This window comes from Eucyclogobius newberryi, unplaced genomic scaffold (genome assembly GCF_026437365.1).
Source record: "Eucyclogobius newberryi isolate DKJ021-1_F unplaced genomic scaffold, fEucNew1.0.hap1 SCAF_1, whole genome shotgun sequence".
NCBI classification, from domain to species: Eukaryota; Metazoa; Chordata; class Actinopteri; order Gobiiformes; family Gobiidae; genus Eucyclogobius; species Eucyclogobius newberryi.
Window position 1 is genome coordinate 28946968 of NW_027315723.1, and position 15125 is coordinate 28962092.

Genomic DNA, 15125 nt, shown 5'->3' on the forward strand with positions numbered 1-15125 from the left:
TCAGCGCCACAATCAACCCCTTGTATTATTCTTTCATCAAGACCCATTTACCCGTGTTGGTAACCACACTGATAAGCCCGTGGTCACCCTCAGCAACAATACCAACCAATCAATCACCCTTCAAAACAGGAAGTCCCTGGTTTGAACCCTAAGAGCCTTCTGTCAGCGCCAGCCCCATAGCGGGTAATAACACTGCTTTGCCCACGTCCTGCCAACAGAGTGACAAAGAAGGGCTGGCAGTACCAACATGGCCACCACTGTAGGTCCTAATGGTGCTATTGTCCTAAGGCGAGGTGGTGATGGGGGTCTCCGTGTGCAGATAGGCGGCATTGAGAAATGTTTTAGGGGATTTGTCCATCAGTCTGGCAGCGCATGATAAATGTCTGTACCTGCGGCCCATTCACGGAGCGGACAAAAGAGCAGGACCGTAGTGAATGAGAAGAGGAGGTAGTGAAAGATGAACTGACGGGGGATGGGAGATGTAGTCCTCGGGCGCAAAATCTGAGCACATAAATTTTAAAAGAAGTGTCACATAAAAATGGACTTTGTGAACAGGCTCGTAAAAAGTGAGAAAAGGGCGCGGTTTCATTATAGAAATAGAAGATGCCCGTTTTAGAATTGAGACTAACGGCTTTTGTCCAGGCATTGTCCAGAGTTTCATTTGGAATATAAGATGAAATAAATATATATATATATATTTTTTTTTTTGGGTATTTTTGTTTATTCTTTATTTTGCTCTCTATTGATCTGACCTGTAACTTGCCTAGGGGCAGTCACATGTTTAATGCCACACTATGGAACGTTACATTAAAACATTGGAAAAGATGCAGCAAGAATTATCTGTCAAAAAAGAAAGATCAATCTGTTTTTCTAGGTCAGTCTTTCTCAAACTGCAAGCTACAGTTCTAATGTTTGCTTAATTCAGAGTGTATTCGGGGTAATTTCTGGATTAAAACTACTGTAGCAATGATTTAGTCTAATTTCAGACCCGATTTAACCTAGATTAGACCTTGAATAGTCCATGTATAGACCTAGTTTACATCTGTTGGTGCTCGTAAAGCAGCAGTTTTTCCCTTGCTCTACGCATTTTGTTTTTCGTAAATACAAACTTCTCTCGCCTTTTGACATTTTACATGCCGGTAGCAACGTCTTGAATCAAAGTTCATCCTATTCTGTCGACATTTTCCACGCATCATCTAAATCCTAATGCTGAAGTAGGTACAGTAGTTTACTCTGAGGCAACCTACATCTTACACGGCCAAGAACCTCAGATATAAGTCTATACAGTACAAAGCCAAGCCAAAACAGGGAATCATCCTGGTAAGTTTTCCTTTTTCTCTTTCCTTGAGGCCCCTCTTCTCTTCTATTTCTCCAACAGCAAACGTCATTCCCGACGCTGGCATCTGTTTCGCATCTCCCTCGCTCAGTTTGTGTCTGTGCAGCATTCACGCAGCCATGGGAGAAGAGGTCATGTATGAGGTATGAGCTTCCTCTTCTGCACGTGACTGTCCCTCCACGGGTCACAAGGGGGCAACGATCACGGGCCAGTATAAAAGAATAATCAATTTTTTTTTTTACAGAAAACTCCATTCTCCATGCATTATGCCAACAAGTCGAGAAGATTTTTTGTGATGACCTCACGTAGGGGAATTGCCTCCATATAGAAACAGACGGCAGAAACACATTTCGTAGTTTTACAGGAACCAGGGAAAAGGACCTCCACCCAGGCATCTCGCGTTTGATTTTTGGCTCTAATCATTGGACTATCGCCCCCATCGCCCCTGTCGCACTCGTCACCCCCGTCCCTTTCTCGTTCTCTCTCCTGGACTGGACACAAAGGGAGGAAGGAAGCCCAGAGAACAGGCTCAGGGCTGGGCAGGCCGGCTTAAGGAAGTGGCCGGTGGTTTTCCTTTCTGTGAGAGTGGGAGTTTGGAGGACCACCTAGTTCTGCATGAGTCAAAGTGAATATGGTCCAGGATGTGGAAATATACAGAGAATAAAATGTATGTAAATAAATAGGGGAATAGCTCTAGAGGTCAGAATATATAAACATTTCTCTCAAACAGTTTGACTTTTTTGAAGAATTAAGACTTTCATAATTTCATCTCTCCATGATAATATATTAACTATAAAGAAGAAAGCATTATCTAACATGGTTTGCACAATGGGTAGACAGTCCACCTTGGAATCTGAGTTACCTGGGTTCAAATGCAGTTACAGTGGAAGTTATGTAATTATAATTCACTTGCACAAGTGAATACCTCTGTTCTGCTGGTAATTTTACTTAGAGGACAAATATTATGCATTATTTGTATTGTTATTGGCCTTTAAACATGCACTTGTGTATCTTTACTTTGTCATCTTCTGTTTAAGAACAAAAAAAAACACAAAAGCAAAAAGACTTCATGTCACTCTGGTGTTTCCTTTGTTAAGAATTGACAAGGATCAAGAATTCAGAATGTCAAGAATTGCAGAGGGAATTATATACGGTGAGCTTACCTCCGACATGCTAATGTATGCACAGAGTTGTAATGACTGATTTGACAGGTCTGTGATAGACTTAAAAACAGTGCAGAAGATTTTGGAGAGCTTCTTGCGCCAAAAATCAGAATGTAGTGTTTTTCACGCCCGGAGGGGAGATTCAGGATTCATCCCACTATTGTGAATGAAGCTAAATCAGGGGTGAGCAAACTTTTTGACTCGAGGGCCACATTGGGTTCTAAAATTTGACCGGCGGGCCGGGCCAGGAAAATATGGTGTGTTTGTGTGAACTAATTAGTACTATAAATTACACGCAAGATTTGACCTGTAACTTGTAACAAAGCAACAAATGCAAGGCTCAATGTACTAATTGTCCGCATTAGACCTGCTTTAGAACAAATCACAGCTGTCTCTAGTGTCCCCTCTGTCCTTGATGATTCTGTGTGAGCTGATTTACCTGTGTCTTCACATCTGGATCATCTGCTCCCGAGCGCGTACTCATCGAGTGAGTGTTACGTTGTGACATGAGATATTTACACAGAAATTGGTCCAGATAATGATGCACATGTGTCTTTTGACTCGTGAGTCAGATCTGGACAAGAAAGTTTCATTTACACAATAGTGACACGCCAGTCTTCTGAATGCGTCCGCGGTCCGCTGCGCTGCGGGACTATTAAGACTAATTTCTCAGTGAATATGATTCTTATTGTAATTAACCACACAGCGTTTTGAAACTAAAAATATAGAGAACACGACGTGTCCCCTGGACAGTGCTTCTACTGTCCACAAGTCTTCTACAGTGTGTCAAACTCCTGCTTGATTGCCCCCGGTGGCCGTTTGTGATGAATTTTATTTTCTTAGATGTTCTTGTGTGCGCGCATTATGTGCAAGCAGTGCGCAATTGCGCAGGCGGGCAGTTTAGAGGGAACAGTGCCATCTCTTGGGGAAATGTGGGAATTACAGGCGAAAGGTAAAACGAAAGGCCAGCCACAGTATCGTGAATTTGAATCCCAACTCCGACATTTTCTGCATGTCCTTCTTTCTTTCTCATTCCATCTACTGTCTAATAAAGCCTACAGCCAAATTTTTTTTTTTTTTAATTATATTTTAATTTTAACTTGGACAAGCTTGGCGGGCCGGATTGAAAGGCCCAACGGGTCGGATGTGGCCCGCGGGCCGTAGTTTGCCCACCCCTGAGCTAAATACTACTCCAGGTATGTTTTTAATGAGGGAACAATGCTATAACATAGTTAAAAGCTCAAAAGGATAATATGTGTCTTTTAAACAACAGTATTTTAAGATCCAGCACAATTTCCAACTTTAAGTTTCCAAAAAGGCCAAATTGTATGGAAACTATGAGTAAACGGTTCTGGAAAACTGTACCATATGCACGAATACATCAAACTGAGAGCAGATGAAGAAGAACAAACCCGTGACCTACTATCATGGCCGCCACACGGGTAAACCATCCCTCACCCCAGCCAGACCTAAACCTGGTCACACTGACACGCTGCCCTCTATCTGTTACGGCTGACGGCAAAATATGAATTATGCTCCCGGCTGGATGTTGATGAACTCCAGACACGTCACACGTCAGCGCTGCGTGTTGTTTTGACTTAAACGGACACAAGTGTAGGTGCAGGGCATATTTCACCGTCTCGGCCTGTTTTTAGTCATATGGTGTTGTGTAGGAGAGACAGAAGTGGAACGTACTTTCGGTCAGTCTCTGGAGTGGAGAGTTGACTGCTGAAGCCCAGTGATTCCTGTCGGCAGAGAGGAGAAAATGTGTTAAAATAAACTATGAACTATCTATATTACAATGCTATATATTATAACCCTATTACTCTATGAAAGAAATGAAAATTAGGGCCGTAAAAGGCTCTCTGTAGTATGCTATTCCATACAATATAATCTGTCTTTGGACTGCTCGTTTGCCTTCTGGATTTAACAATACCAATACATTACATAATCTACGTATATATCCTTCTGAATATTGAGCTTGAATTGACTGACATTATTTCTAAAACGTTTTGTCCCATTGGAGTCTAATGACAGCTGCTTTTCTTACTTGGATCTCAGAGCGTAGCTGGAGGGAAGTGGTGCTCGAATCCTGTTTCTCCTAAAACGACAAGAACAAAAGTAGGCGTCAGTGTTTAACATTCAATAACAATGGAATATGTTGGGTGCAATAACAGTAATAATGGAGGACCAGTGTAAAACAAGAATTGTGCGTCAAGGAAAAGGTCAATTGACTCTAGAAACAGTATATGGTGCGTACAACAATGGTTGGATGTGGGACAGACCTGGGGTAGAGTAGACACACCTTCACCGCAAGTGAAAACAAACTTCAGCACGTGTGGGATGAACGTTAAACAAGTCTGAACCTGCATCCAAACCTGCTTTATCTGTCCTCGATGTTATTAAAACGACCAGAGTGGTAGAAGCGCATTGAAAATATCTGGATTTTCAGGCCCCGGACACCGGCCGAGGTTCAAGGAAGTGTAATAACTAGATTTTATTACAACTTTCATGTTGGCCTCTTCACTGCAGAGCAACACCTGCCTTTGTGTCTAGGGTTACAGCCTTGTGGTGACATGCTTTCAAGTCCCGAGTCACGTTACATTTAGAGCTACAAAGCAATCGCACATCATGTAGAGAGTTTTTATTACAGCCTTTGATTCCATCTGATAATGTTCTTTATATACATACTTGAAGTTGGCAATAGTTGCGATTTTAACCATTATTGTAGTAACACTGTGCTTATTTCAAGTATATTATATTGGTGGGCTAGTCCGAAAAAGGAAAAGAAGAAAGTGCAATAAAGCTGAAGAAAATATTGCAAAGAAAAGTAACATTCAAACACACCTTATTATGCCTCACTGACATATTAGAGTAGGAAAATCCCAGTAAATCCTGGTCTTAAGGACATAAATTACAAAACCCAACACTAATTACTTCAGTGAAAAAGTGTTTTAACAAGGAGTGGTGAATTTAGAAGCAGTTGCAGTTCACACAAAAGTAGAAAATATATAGAAGTAGTTGTAGTATTAGTGGGTCTAGGCTATCGCAGTAATTATGAAGTGTGGAGTCAGTATCTTCAATGGCATGACAGGTATTTCAGTTGTTGCAGAACCAAATGGTTATAAGTGCATTCTGTGTGTGAATGATTAAGTGTAATCTTCAAATGGCTAAACATATGTTGACACACAGTATGAGATCTGGACATAGCTCTCTGGATGTGTGCAGACAAACAGCTGGAGCTGGAGCAGACTTTTGCACGCTAAAGGAAACTAAGTGGAGAGATTTATAACATTCTTTTGACCTCTTCTGTCTGACCCCGGTGCAAATGTCCGAGGTGCTCTCTGCAGCGTTGGTGGGACACATGGGGTCAGCGCGTTCCCGAGGGCCAGTGAGCCGAGAGTCCAAAATACTGAGGACACGCTGACGGACAGGGAGATCTGACCGCAGGGCAACGAGGGGTCACTGGGGGATAATTTGTCAGGGGACGTGTGTCAACTGTGCAAAATGAGAGATAAGTTTCATACATAAACTCTCTTTTCTTAAATCAGAGATGGAATCAGAGATGGAATTAAATGAAAAAAGGAAAGATGACGTGGCCAAAATACAGCGAGGAGGATCTGTGCCAGGAGCCAATGAAAAGATAAACACATGTGTGTTTATCTTTTCATGCGTCATGTGACTTATCGCGCCGTCCCCAACCAAAACAATCTGCGTGACCTTGGCTCCTGGCACAGATCCTCCTCGCTGTATTTTGGCCACGTCTTTTCCAAGCGCCACTGTTTCTGAGATAACGTCACTCCTTCCAAATTTTATGGCTAAGCATAGAGGAGCTAAACAGCTGATTGTGCACGTGGGTGCAGTGGACATGCGGCGGGAACAGACTGAAGTTTTGAAAAAAGACTTCTTGAAGTTATTCGACGTGCTTGATAAAATGGAAATCAAAACATTCATAAGTGGACCTCTTCCAAACATCGACAGGAGGATAAACAAGTTTAGCCGGCTTCTTCAGCTGAACACATGGCTGTCCAAAGAGTGTTCCCCGAGAGGACTACACTACATTGAGAACTTCTATCTATTCTGGAAACGAGAGGACCTGTTTAAGAGAAATGGCCCCCACCTATGCAGAGGTGGAGTGAGGGTGCTGACAGAGAACCTGCTCCACGCTCTGAGGCATTGGACTGGGCCTGGACAGGGTCCTGAGCAGATAGTTAGAGAAGAGAGGAATGAGAGAAGAATTCCTGCTCCATCAGCCAGAGACCGAGCCAATGTTTCAACATCAAAAGCACCACAACCTCAGCCTCCACCAAAGGATTCATCAGCAGCTGCTCCACCACCACCAGCAAAGGATTCAGCTCCAGCTGCTCCACATTCACCTCCACCGCCTCCAGCAAAGGAACAGTCTTCAAAGGCCTTGGACCCATCTGTGACAAGCCCAACAACATCCCTGTCATCGCCCCTGCCTTCACACCAGCCCTGGGTTCCCCCTGCAACATCTACTCCCACTAAAGATTCATCATTCTCCTTCTCATCTCCACTCTCACCCATGGGCCTTCCCAGCCATTTTGAAAGTCTGATCAAATCAGGCATTAAGATGGCTCCACTCACGCCCAATATAGCAAGGGCTATGTCAATACTTATCAACTCTTCCCCGCACAAGCCGACTACACCAACAAAAGCCCCACCACCATCCCCCCTCGCCTCTCACCTGGTCCCAAACTCTCCTTGGCTACAAAAGCCCCACCACCCATCCAACCTCGCCTTTCACCTGGGATCTCCCATAGCTAGGATGCACTGGGTCTCAGCGTTGCCGGGACTTTTGTCACAATAAAAATCAAACCAACCCGGGGTCCTATGTAAAAAGAGCCCCCCCTAGTGCTATTTCTGTAGTCACATCATCACACAGATGGAAAAACAAAATGCGAGTCAGGCCCAATCTGAGAAATGTGATTCATATTCCCTGTGAAAAGATAAAGCCCAGTCCCACTGAAACTAGTCTGAAACTTGCTGTGCTAAATGTCAGATCCTTATGTAACAAATATCTCTTAATTAATAATTTTATTTCTTCTTATAATCTTGATTTTATGTTTTTAACTGAAACATGGCTTGACAAAAACACAGGAAATGTAGTTCTGATAGAATCTGCTCCACCCAACTTTAAGTTTGAATCTGAAACACGAGAAAACAAAAAAGGGGGTGGAGTCTGTGCTGTCTTTAGAGATGAAATAATTACCCACAGGTTGTCTTTTGGGGTGTTTTCATCATTTGAGTATGTATCCTTTAAAATGGAGCTAAAACGGTCTCCATCCATTCTCTTCATTGTTTTATACAAGCCTCCCCAGCACTGCCAAAGTTTTATTGATGATTTTACTGAGATGCTTTCAGTCTTATGCACATACTTTGATGGTTTGGTCATTACAGGTGATTTCAATGTGCATGTTGATAATATTTGTGACAGAAACGCTAAAGAGCTTGATGCTGTCCTTGAAACCTTCAGTCTTACTCAGCATGTGAGAGGCCCCACCCACAGCAAAGGACACACTCTAGATCTCATAATTACAAAGGGGGTAAATATTTCAAATGTTAATGTGATCGATGTTGCTCTGTCTGATCATTTCTGTGTCTTCTTTGACCTGTCTGTTTCTCCCAAACCACCGGTTGGTCCTGCAGTTGTTCAGAGGAGACACATAAGTGATGCACAGGTGCACTGTTTATGGAAATGTCTCATGTTCTAATGTAAATGATTTGTTGAACTCTGTTACATCTAGTGTTTTGAATGTTCTGGACACCATCGCCCCTATAAAGGCTAAAATGGTTAAAAATAAGCAGAAGGCGCCGTGGAGAAATGATGATTCGGTCAGGGCACAGAAAAGGGAGTGCCGCAGGGCCGAACGGAAATGGCGCAAGTCAAAGCTCCAGGTTCAAAAAGAGATTTACAAAGAGAAGCTGAACATGTACAACCTAATCTTATGTAGAACTAGGGAAAGATATTTTTCTGAAATGATTGGAAGCTGCAGTAACAACTCGCGTGTCCTGTTTGCCACAGTAAACAGATTAACAAACCCTCCAGCTCAGCTGCCGTTAGAACTCATTTCCACATCCAAGTGTAATGAGTTTGCATTATTCTTTAATGACAAAGTTCAGGGCATTAAAAATGCTATGAATCCCACAATGCAAAAAATTACCCTAAAACCACCAAGACACTTAGAGCTAACTCACTTTGCACCAGTAACTGACAAAACTGTCCATGAGATCATCACCAGTCTGAGTTCATCTACATGCTGCCTCGATGTGTTACCCACCAGATTTCTAAAGTCTGTGCTGAACAGTTTGTTAGCACCATTCACTCACATAGTTAACATGTCGCTTCAATCTGGAACATTCCCAATGTTATGACTGCGGTCATAAACCAGTAGATTCACTCTGTCACTGCATCCAACAGATCAGTGTGTGGATACAAAACAACTTTCTCCAGCTGAACTCAGACAAGACTGAAATAATCGTTTTTGGCCCACAGAAACAAAGAGAAAGTGTTAGCGGTCACCTCCAGAGTCTCGCTCTAAAACCTACAAACCAAATTAGAAATCTGGGGGTAATAATGGACTCAGACTTTAATAGCCACGTCAAATCAATAACATCAGCAGCTTTTTACCATCTAAAAAACATTGCCAAAATCAAAAATATAGTGTCAAAACCAGATTTAGAGAGACTTATCCATGCGTTTGTCTCCAGTAGATTAGACTACTGTAACGGCCTGCTCACTGGCCTCTCCAAACGAGCTGTAAAACAGCTGCAGTACATCCAGAACGCTGCTGCTCGGGTCCTGACTAGAACCAGGAAGTACCATCACATTAGTCCTGTTCTCAGGTCTCTGCACTGGCTCCTGTGGCTCAGAGAATAGACTTTAAAGCAGCTCTGCTTGTGTACAAGTCTCTCCACGGCCTAGCACCAAAGTACATCTTGGATATGTTAGTGCCATATGAACCATCTCGGACTCTGAGGACCTCAGGGACCGGCCTCCTGCTGGTGCCCAGAGTCAGGACAAAACATGGGGAATCTGCGTTTCAGTTTCATGCGGCTAAAATCTGGAACAGTCTTCCTGAAGATGTGAGACAGGCTTCTACTCTGACAATGTTCAAATCTAAGCTAAAAACAGTTTTGTTTAGCTGCGCATATGACTGAAAGAATTTTTTCTTTGCACTCTTCTCTTTTGTTTGTGATTTTATTAGTTTAGACAATCAGTTGGATTGATATTTTTTAATTCAGTTAATTTTATTGTATTTCTGTTTCTGTAATTTCGTTGTGATTTGAATGCATTTTCCCTGCTGTGTGAAGCACTTTGAATTGCCTTGTGTATGAAATGTGCTCTACAAATAAACTTGCCTTGCCTTGCCTTAAATTGTAGCAATAATGCAGCTTTAGATAGTTGCAAATAATGTAAATGTATTAGGGATGTCAAGATTATTTAATAAGAATAAGATCATTTAATATAAGATCTTTTTTATAAAACGTTTTTTTCTTTCTGACGAAATTAGGTCTTTAATAGTTTAAATTAATTAATCAAAAGAAAGGTGACCTTTTAAGAAGCAAAATTAAGTATTTTCTGCTCAGCCTTTCCTCAAAAAATATGTAAATATAAAGTTTTTTATCTTGCGGTTTATGTAAAATGGATCATTTGTTCAGTTTAATTTCATAAAGCAGGTCATGTGTTGATGTGCTATAATGTGTTATAAAAAATAAGCAGGAAAGAAAATGTAAGTTTTTATTGTCATTTTGGTCATGATGTTAAAGACCACAAATAATCGTTAAATCGCAATGTTTATTCACACAATAATCGTTACACTTACATTTTAAATTGCAACATTCCTAGTCTATATACAGTATACTAACAAACTAGCTAAAAAATGAAAATAAAAACAAAGAACGTCAACTTTGGGAAATGTGACGACCAAAGCTTTATGACGGTGAAGTACATTTAGTGTACGGAAGCTCGATTTACTGAAATCACGATCATTTCCAATGTTTACTTCTATACTGTCAAAAAGTATAGACCTACTACATTGCACTACTAATGCTCACGTGGCTTCAGGTTTTGTGTGGCAGAACGAGCACACGTGAATAGATAGTAAGAAATGAAATTCCAACAACAAATTTGATGAATCTAAATGTGTTAATCCCCCTGTGATAATGAAACAGAAAAAAGAAAGTCACTCACACATCTATGACCCTTGACTTCATATTTTTGTGAGGAAGTGAGATTGGTCTTAGGCGGAATGGGGGACTCGCCACAATTATGTTCCTATTTTACATAATTGCAGATCAGTTATTTGCTATCTTTTACACATCAATTAGGACTATAGCTAATTCAACAAAGTCTTATGATAACCCTGGATTTACATTAGCTCAAGGTCAACACAGCAACTCTACTATGCTATATTTACAAGTGATAACTGCTGCTGCAACTGCTACTGTTACTAAACTAACAAACACACTTGAGTTAAACACACGAGAATCCAGTTACTTTCCACTAGCTCTCACATATACTTTACAGTACAGGAAACAGTCATCTGCAGACGACCTTTGCCTTAACCTTTCATTATCTCAGATTTGAACGAGTGCGGACAATGCTGCCACGCCCTCGGCATGACGAAACCGCCATTAATAGTCAGGAGTTTGTCGGTGGTGACATGGCATGCTTTCAGAGCTTCTTTTTATCCTGGAGGGTCATTCGATCTGAGCGGTGCTGAGGCGGCTAAACGTCGATAAACGCGCTCGAACCCTATACTTATCCCTGCTGTAATCAAGAGTAGCCCCGCTGGAAGCATGGAGGAGAGACGCTCTGCCTGCTTTTATCTTCAGAACTTAACTAGGACAGTGGGAGGCCTGTACCTGGCTTGTTTATCTATTTGTCTGTTATGGCAGTTAGCGCAGAGATACGGATGTTACGGTGGCGTGTAAATCAGGAATGCTGCTGCTGCTCGTCCGATTCTGGGAATTGAGCAATTCCCTTAAGTCGGACAGCAGGTACCAGTCAGCAACATTCACATATGCGCAGGATGTAAGGAGTCTGAGGAGTGCAAAGAGGCCTACAGCATGTGGGGTGTACAGTAGAAATGATTCTTTAATGCAAAATATCCATGTTTGGAATGAGTTTTCGATGTCACGCTGACGCAAACCTTTTCTTATCAAGATGTGGAACAGAGCACAGTTGACTTTGCAGTGAGTAAGTCACTGCGATTACCAAAGTGCAGCCTACTTGGCAAATGTTGAAAACATATGACAATTCATATAGTTGAGAGCAGCAGCAGCAGAGTTTTCAAAAGATCGTGCGTTTAAAAAGGCAGCAAAGACATATCGCTGACGAATCAAATTCAGTTTGAATGATCGCGATGAGCAAATTGCAAAGACAAATTATTTAAGTGACTTAATTTCATCTGTAAACAACCAACGATCTTGTTTATGTATGTTTATGTATCAAACCTGCTCACCCTGTAGTTTCTACTTCTACAAACATGTTCTGAAATATATGGGATTCTTGGATTTGTTGAACAGATCAAATTTCAGATTTTAAGATATAAACTTTAAGCTTACCATTACAACATTAATCACAAATCTAACTGTAATTACAGTGCTTGTCAGAACAATCACAATAAGACATTTTCCAATCAAGCCTTGACATTTAAATCCAAATTTTCAAATGTATTGGTTTATTTGAATGTCTTTGAATTTGTAATTGATTTGCGATTAATTATGAACAAAACATTATTCAGGAGACGTATAAAACATTACTTTCTGTTAAAAAGCCACCCAGAACCTCAATCATGTCCCTGCCAGACCTAAAATAGAAAAAAACCACACTTTGTGCACTGGCATCAGTTGTGTTTACAAAGGGTGGCTGTAAGAAATACCTCACATAAAAGAAGTCAGAGTCTGTCCTGGCCGTCTCCGAGGTGCATTATGTGCATACTTTCACTGAGGTGTTTCTATCTGATTCCCTTTGATGGCTCCCCTGCAGTGACAGAAGATATGACTGGGCTCACTGCTTGCTGTCTGTAGAGATGACCCAAGACAAGCTCCTCTACCACACCAGCAACACTCAAAATACATAAATAAAATAAAATAAATCATTAAAACACTTGTTAATAATTGTGATATATACATATTTTTTTGACCACTGCAATTAAATATGTTTAAAATCTAGATGTTGCTCACAGTGGACATTTTAAAACACGCCCAGAATCATCCACATTTAAGAAAATACTGAAATATGATCAGCTATGCCTCAATGTACCAGACTCATTTCTATCTCCTCTACTTTTTATTGCAAGTTTAAATGTTCTCAAGCATCGGAACCTCACAAACAAACATATTGGTGTGTGACTGACCGGACAATCAGTTTCTTCACCTGAACGTGTCATGCAACTATCAAAATGTTATCAAATCGTCCAATGTGAACACTTGAAAATGTTGGATTAAAAGCGTTGAACACAATAGGGTCGGCAGGTTTGAGACACGGATACACCCGCAGTGACATGTATAATGCGTAAAACTACTGTATCCATTGAAATAGCAAACAAGCCCATATATATCTGTGCAAACGTCTAAAGACTCGGACTGTGCCATGTCTCACACGGAGGACCTGTGCAAAACAACCCACATCCAGGTGGAATCTGTCTCAGCACAGACTGAATGTAGAGCCATATTTACTTTGGTCCTGGAATATTTGCTTTCAGATGTGCGTATTTTGGAATAATCGCCGTCAAATCAAAAATGGAATGGAAGTTTTGCAGATCAGCCATTGTATATTTATGGAACAGAATCAGAATGTTGTTGTTATTTTGCCATTTTCAGTGAACAACGTTCTCTAAGTAGGAGCTTGCTTCGGTGGTAAACAGCAACATAAAACAATGAATAAAACATATAGACTATGGTAAAGGGGCATGCAAAACAAAGTATATGTAAGAATAAAATAAGCTTAAACACAAAGTTCTATATAATGTCCACAGCAAATGAGTATAATAATAACTATAACTCTGTAAACCACTAAATGTATGTGTAAAGCTTGTGATTCCTGTATTAGTCCAGCAGTTACCAGTAATATGTCCAGTACTCTCTCAACTGAAGGAACTGAATCTTGATTGTAAAAAATAAACCTCAACTTCATTTTGAATCACAAATACAAAACAAAAATCAAGAGTAAATTTCCTCGTAAAACATTCAGCTCAATTAAGTATCTGTTAATGAATATGTGCTTTAAATAGCAGCAGTAATTGAATCGACAGCAGCCAAACGATACGATTTAAAAGAGAATTGGCAGTTACAGTTGCAGGGTTGTAGAAAATGTAATATTACTAATACTACTTTAGTTTGTGAAAAGTCTTGACGCACCACAGATTGCCAGAAGGGTATAAATAATATACCATAAGCTAAAGTTGTTTTTGCAGAAATGCAGACGTGTGAAGAAACTGTAGCTTTTTTCAAAGAGAATTTCAAATCAGTGGATTAAAGGCAAAGATCTCACAACGCACTCCCAGAGGCCCACGCTGTCCTTTACATGAACCCAACAGCCTCTGCCTCAGATACTGGGAGACGGTGGGAGACGGTAGGAGACGCTGGCAGACGCTGGCAGACGCTGGCAGACGCTGGCAGACACTGGCAGACACTGGCAGACACTGGGAGACACTGGGAGACGTTGGCAGACGCTGGGAGACGCTGGGAGACGCTGGGAGACGCTGGGAGACACTGGGAGACGCTGGGAGATCCTGGCAGACGCTGGGAGACGCTGGGAGACGCTGGCAGATGCTGGGAGACACTGGGAGACGCTGGGAGACACTGGGAGACACTGGGAGACGCTGGCAGACGCTGGGAGACGCTGGCAGACGCTGGGAGACGCTGGGAAATACTGGGAGACACTGGGAAATACTGGGAGACGCTGGGAGACGCTGGCAGACGCTGGGAGATGCTGGGAGACGCTGGGAAATACTGGGAGACACTGGCAGACGCTGGGAGACACTGGCAGATGCTGGGAGACACTGGGAGACGCTGGGAGACGCTGGGAAATACTGGGAGACGCTGGGAAATACTGGGAGACGCTGGGAAATACTGGGAGACGCTGGGAAATACTGGGAGACGCTGGGAAATACTGGGAGACGCTGGGAAATACTGGGAGACGCTGGGAGACACTGGGAGACGCTGGCAGATGCTGGGAGACTCTGGGAGACGCTGGGAGACGCTGGGAATCACGGGGAGACGCTGGGAGATGCTGGCCTACTTTCCACCTCCTGAATAGAAGTCAATATCTACAGGGTTGTTTGGGAATGTGCAGGCAAAGTAGAGATTCTGATTGCTTAAGCGTGACTGGATTGAGGGAAGATATGAGGGTTAATGAGGAGCACATTGTGTCAGCTCTGTGAAATAAGCAGCGAAACATAAACGTCTCACTGAAGCGGTTTGAGATGAAGAAATGCAATCTATTAAGCCAGACTTGTAACGCTAAACATAGGGAGACTTTGGTGGCACAAATACATTTCGTTTGAAGAATTTAATCTCAGAGAATTAGAGTAAAAATGTCACTTGTTGCAAACATTTAATCTTGAACAGTTCCAGTGCGCAGAATAGCTTTAAAT

General features: G+C 41.8%; 1 protein-coding gene across 4 annotated transcripts in view; it reads right to left on the bottom strand.

Annotated features, from left to right (window-relative positions):
- sash1a (SAM and SH3 domain containing 1a) overlaps positions 1 to 15125 on the bottom strand; it is a 232250-nt gene that overhangs the window by 30968 nt on the left and 186157 nt on the right. For all 4 annotated transcript variants that reach the window (XM_072442765.1, XM_072442756.1, XM_072442749.1 and 1 more), the window contains exons 3-4: positions 4550 to 4600; positions 4195 to 4244 (exon numbers count right to left, since the gene is read on the bottom strand). In XM_072442765.1, coding sequence (XP_072298866.1) covers positions 4195 to 4244; positions 4550 to 4600 — 101 coding nt within the window. The remainder of the gene's footprint in view (positions 1 to 4194; positions 4245 to 4549; positions 4601 to 15125) is intronic.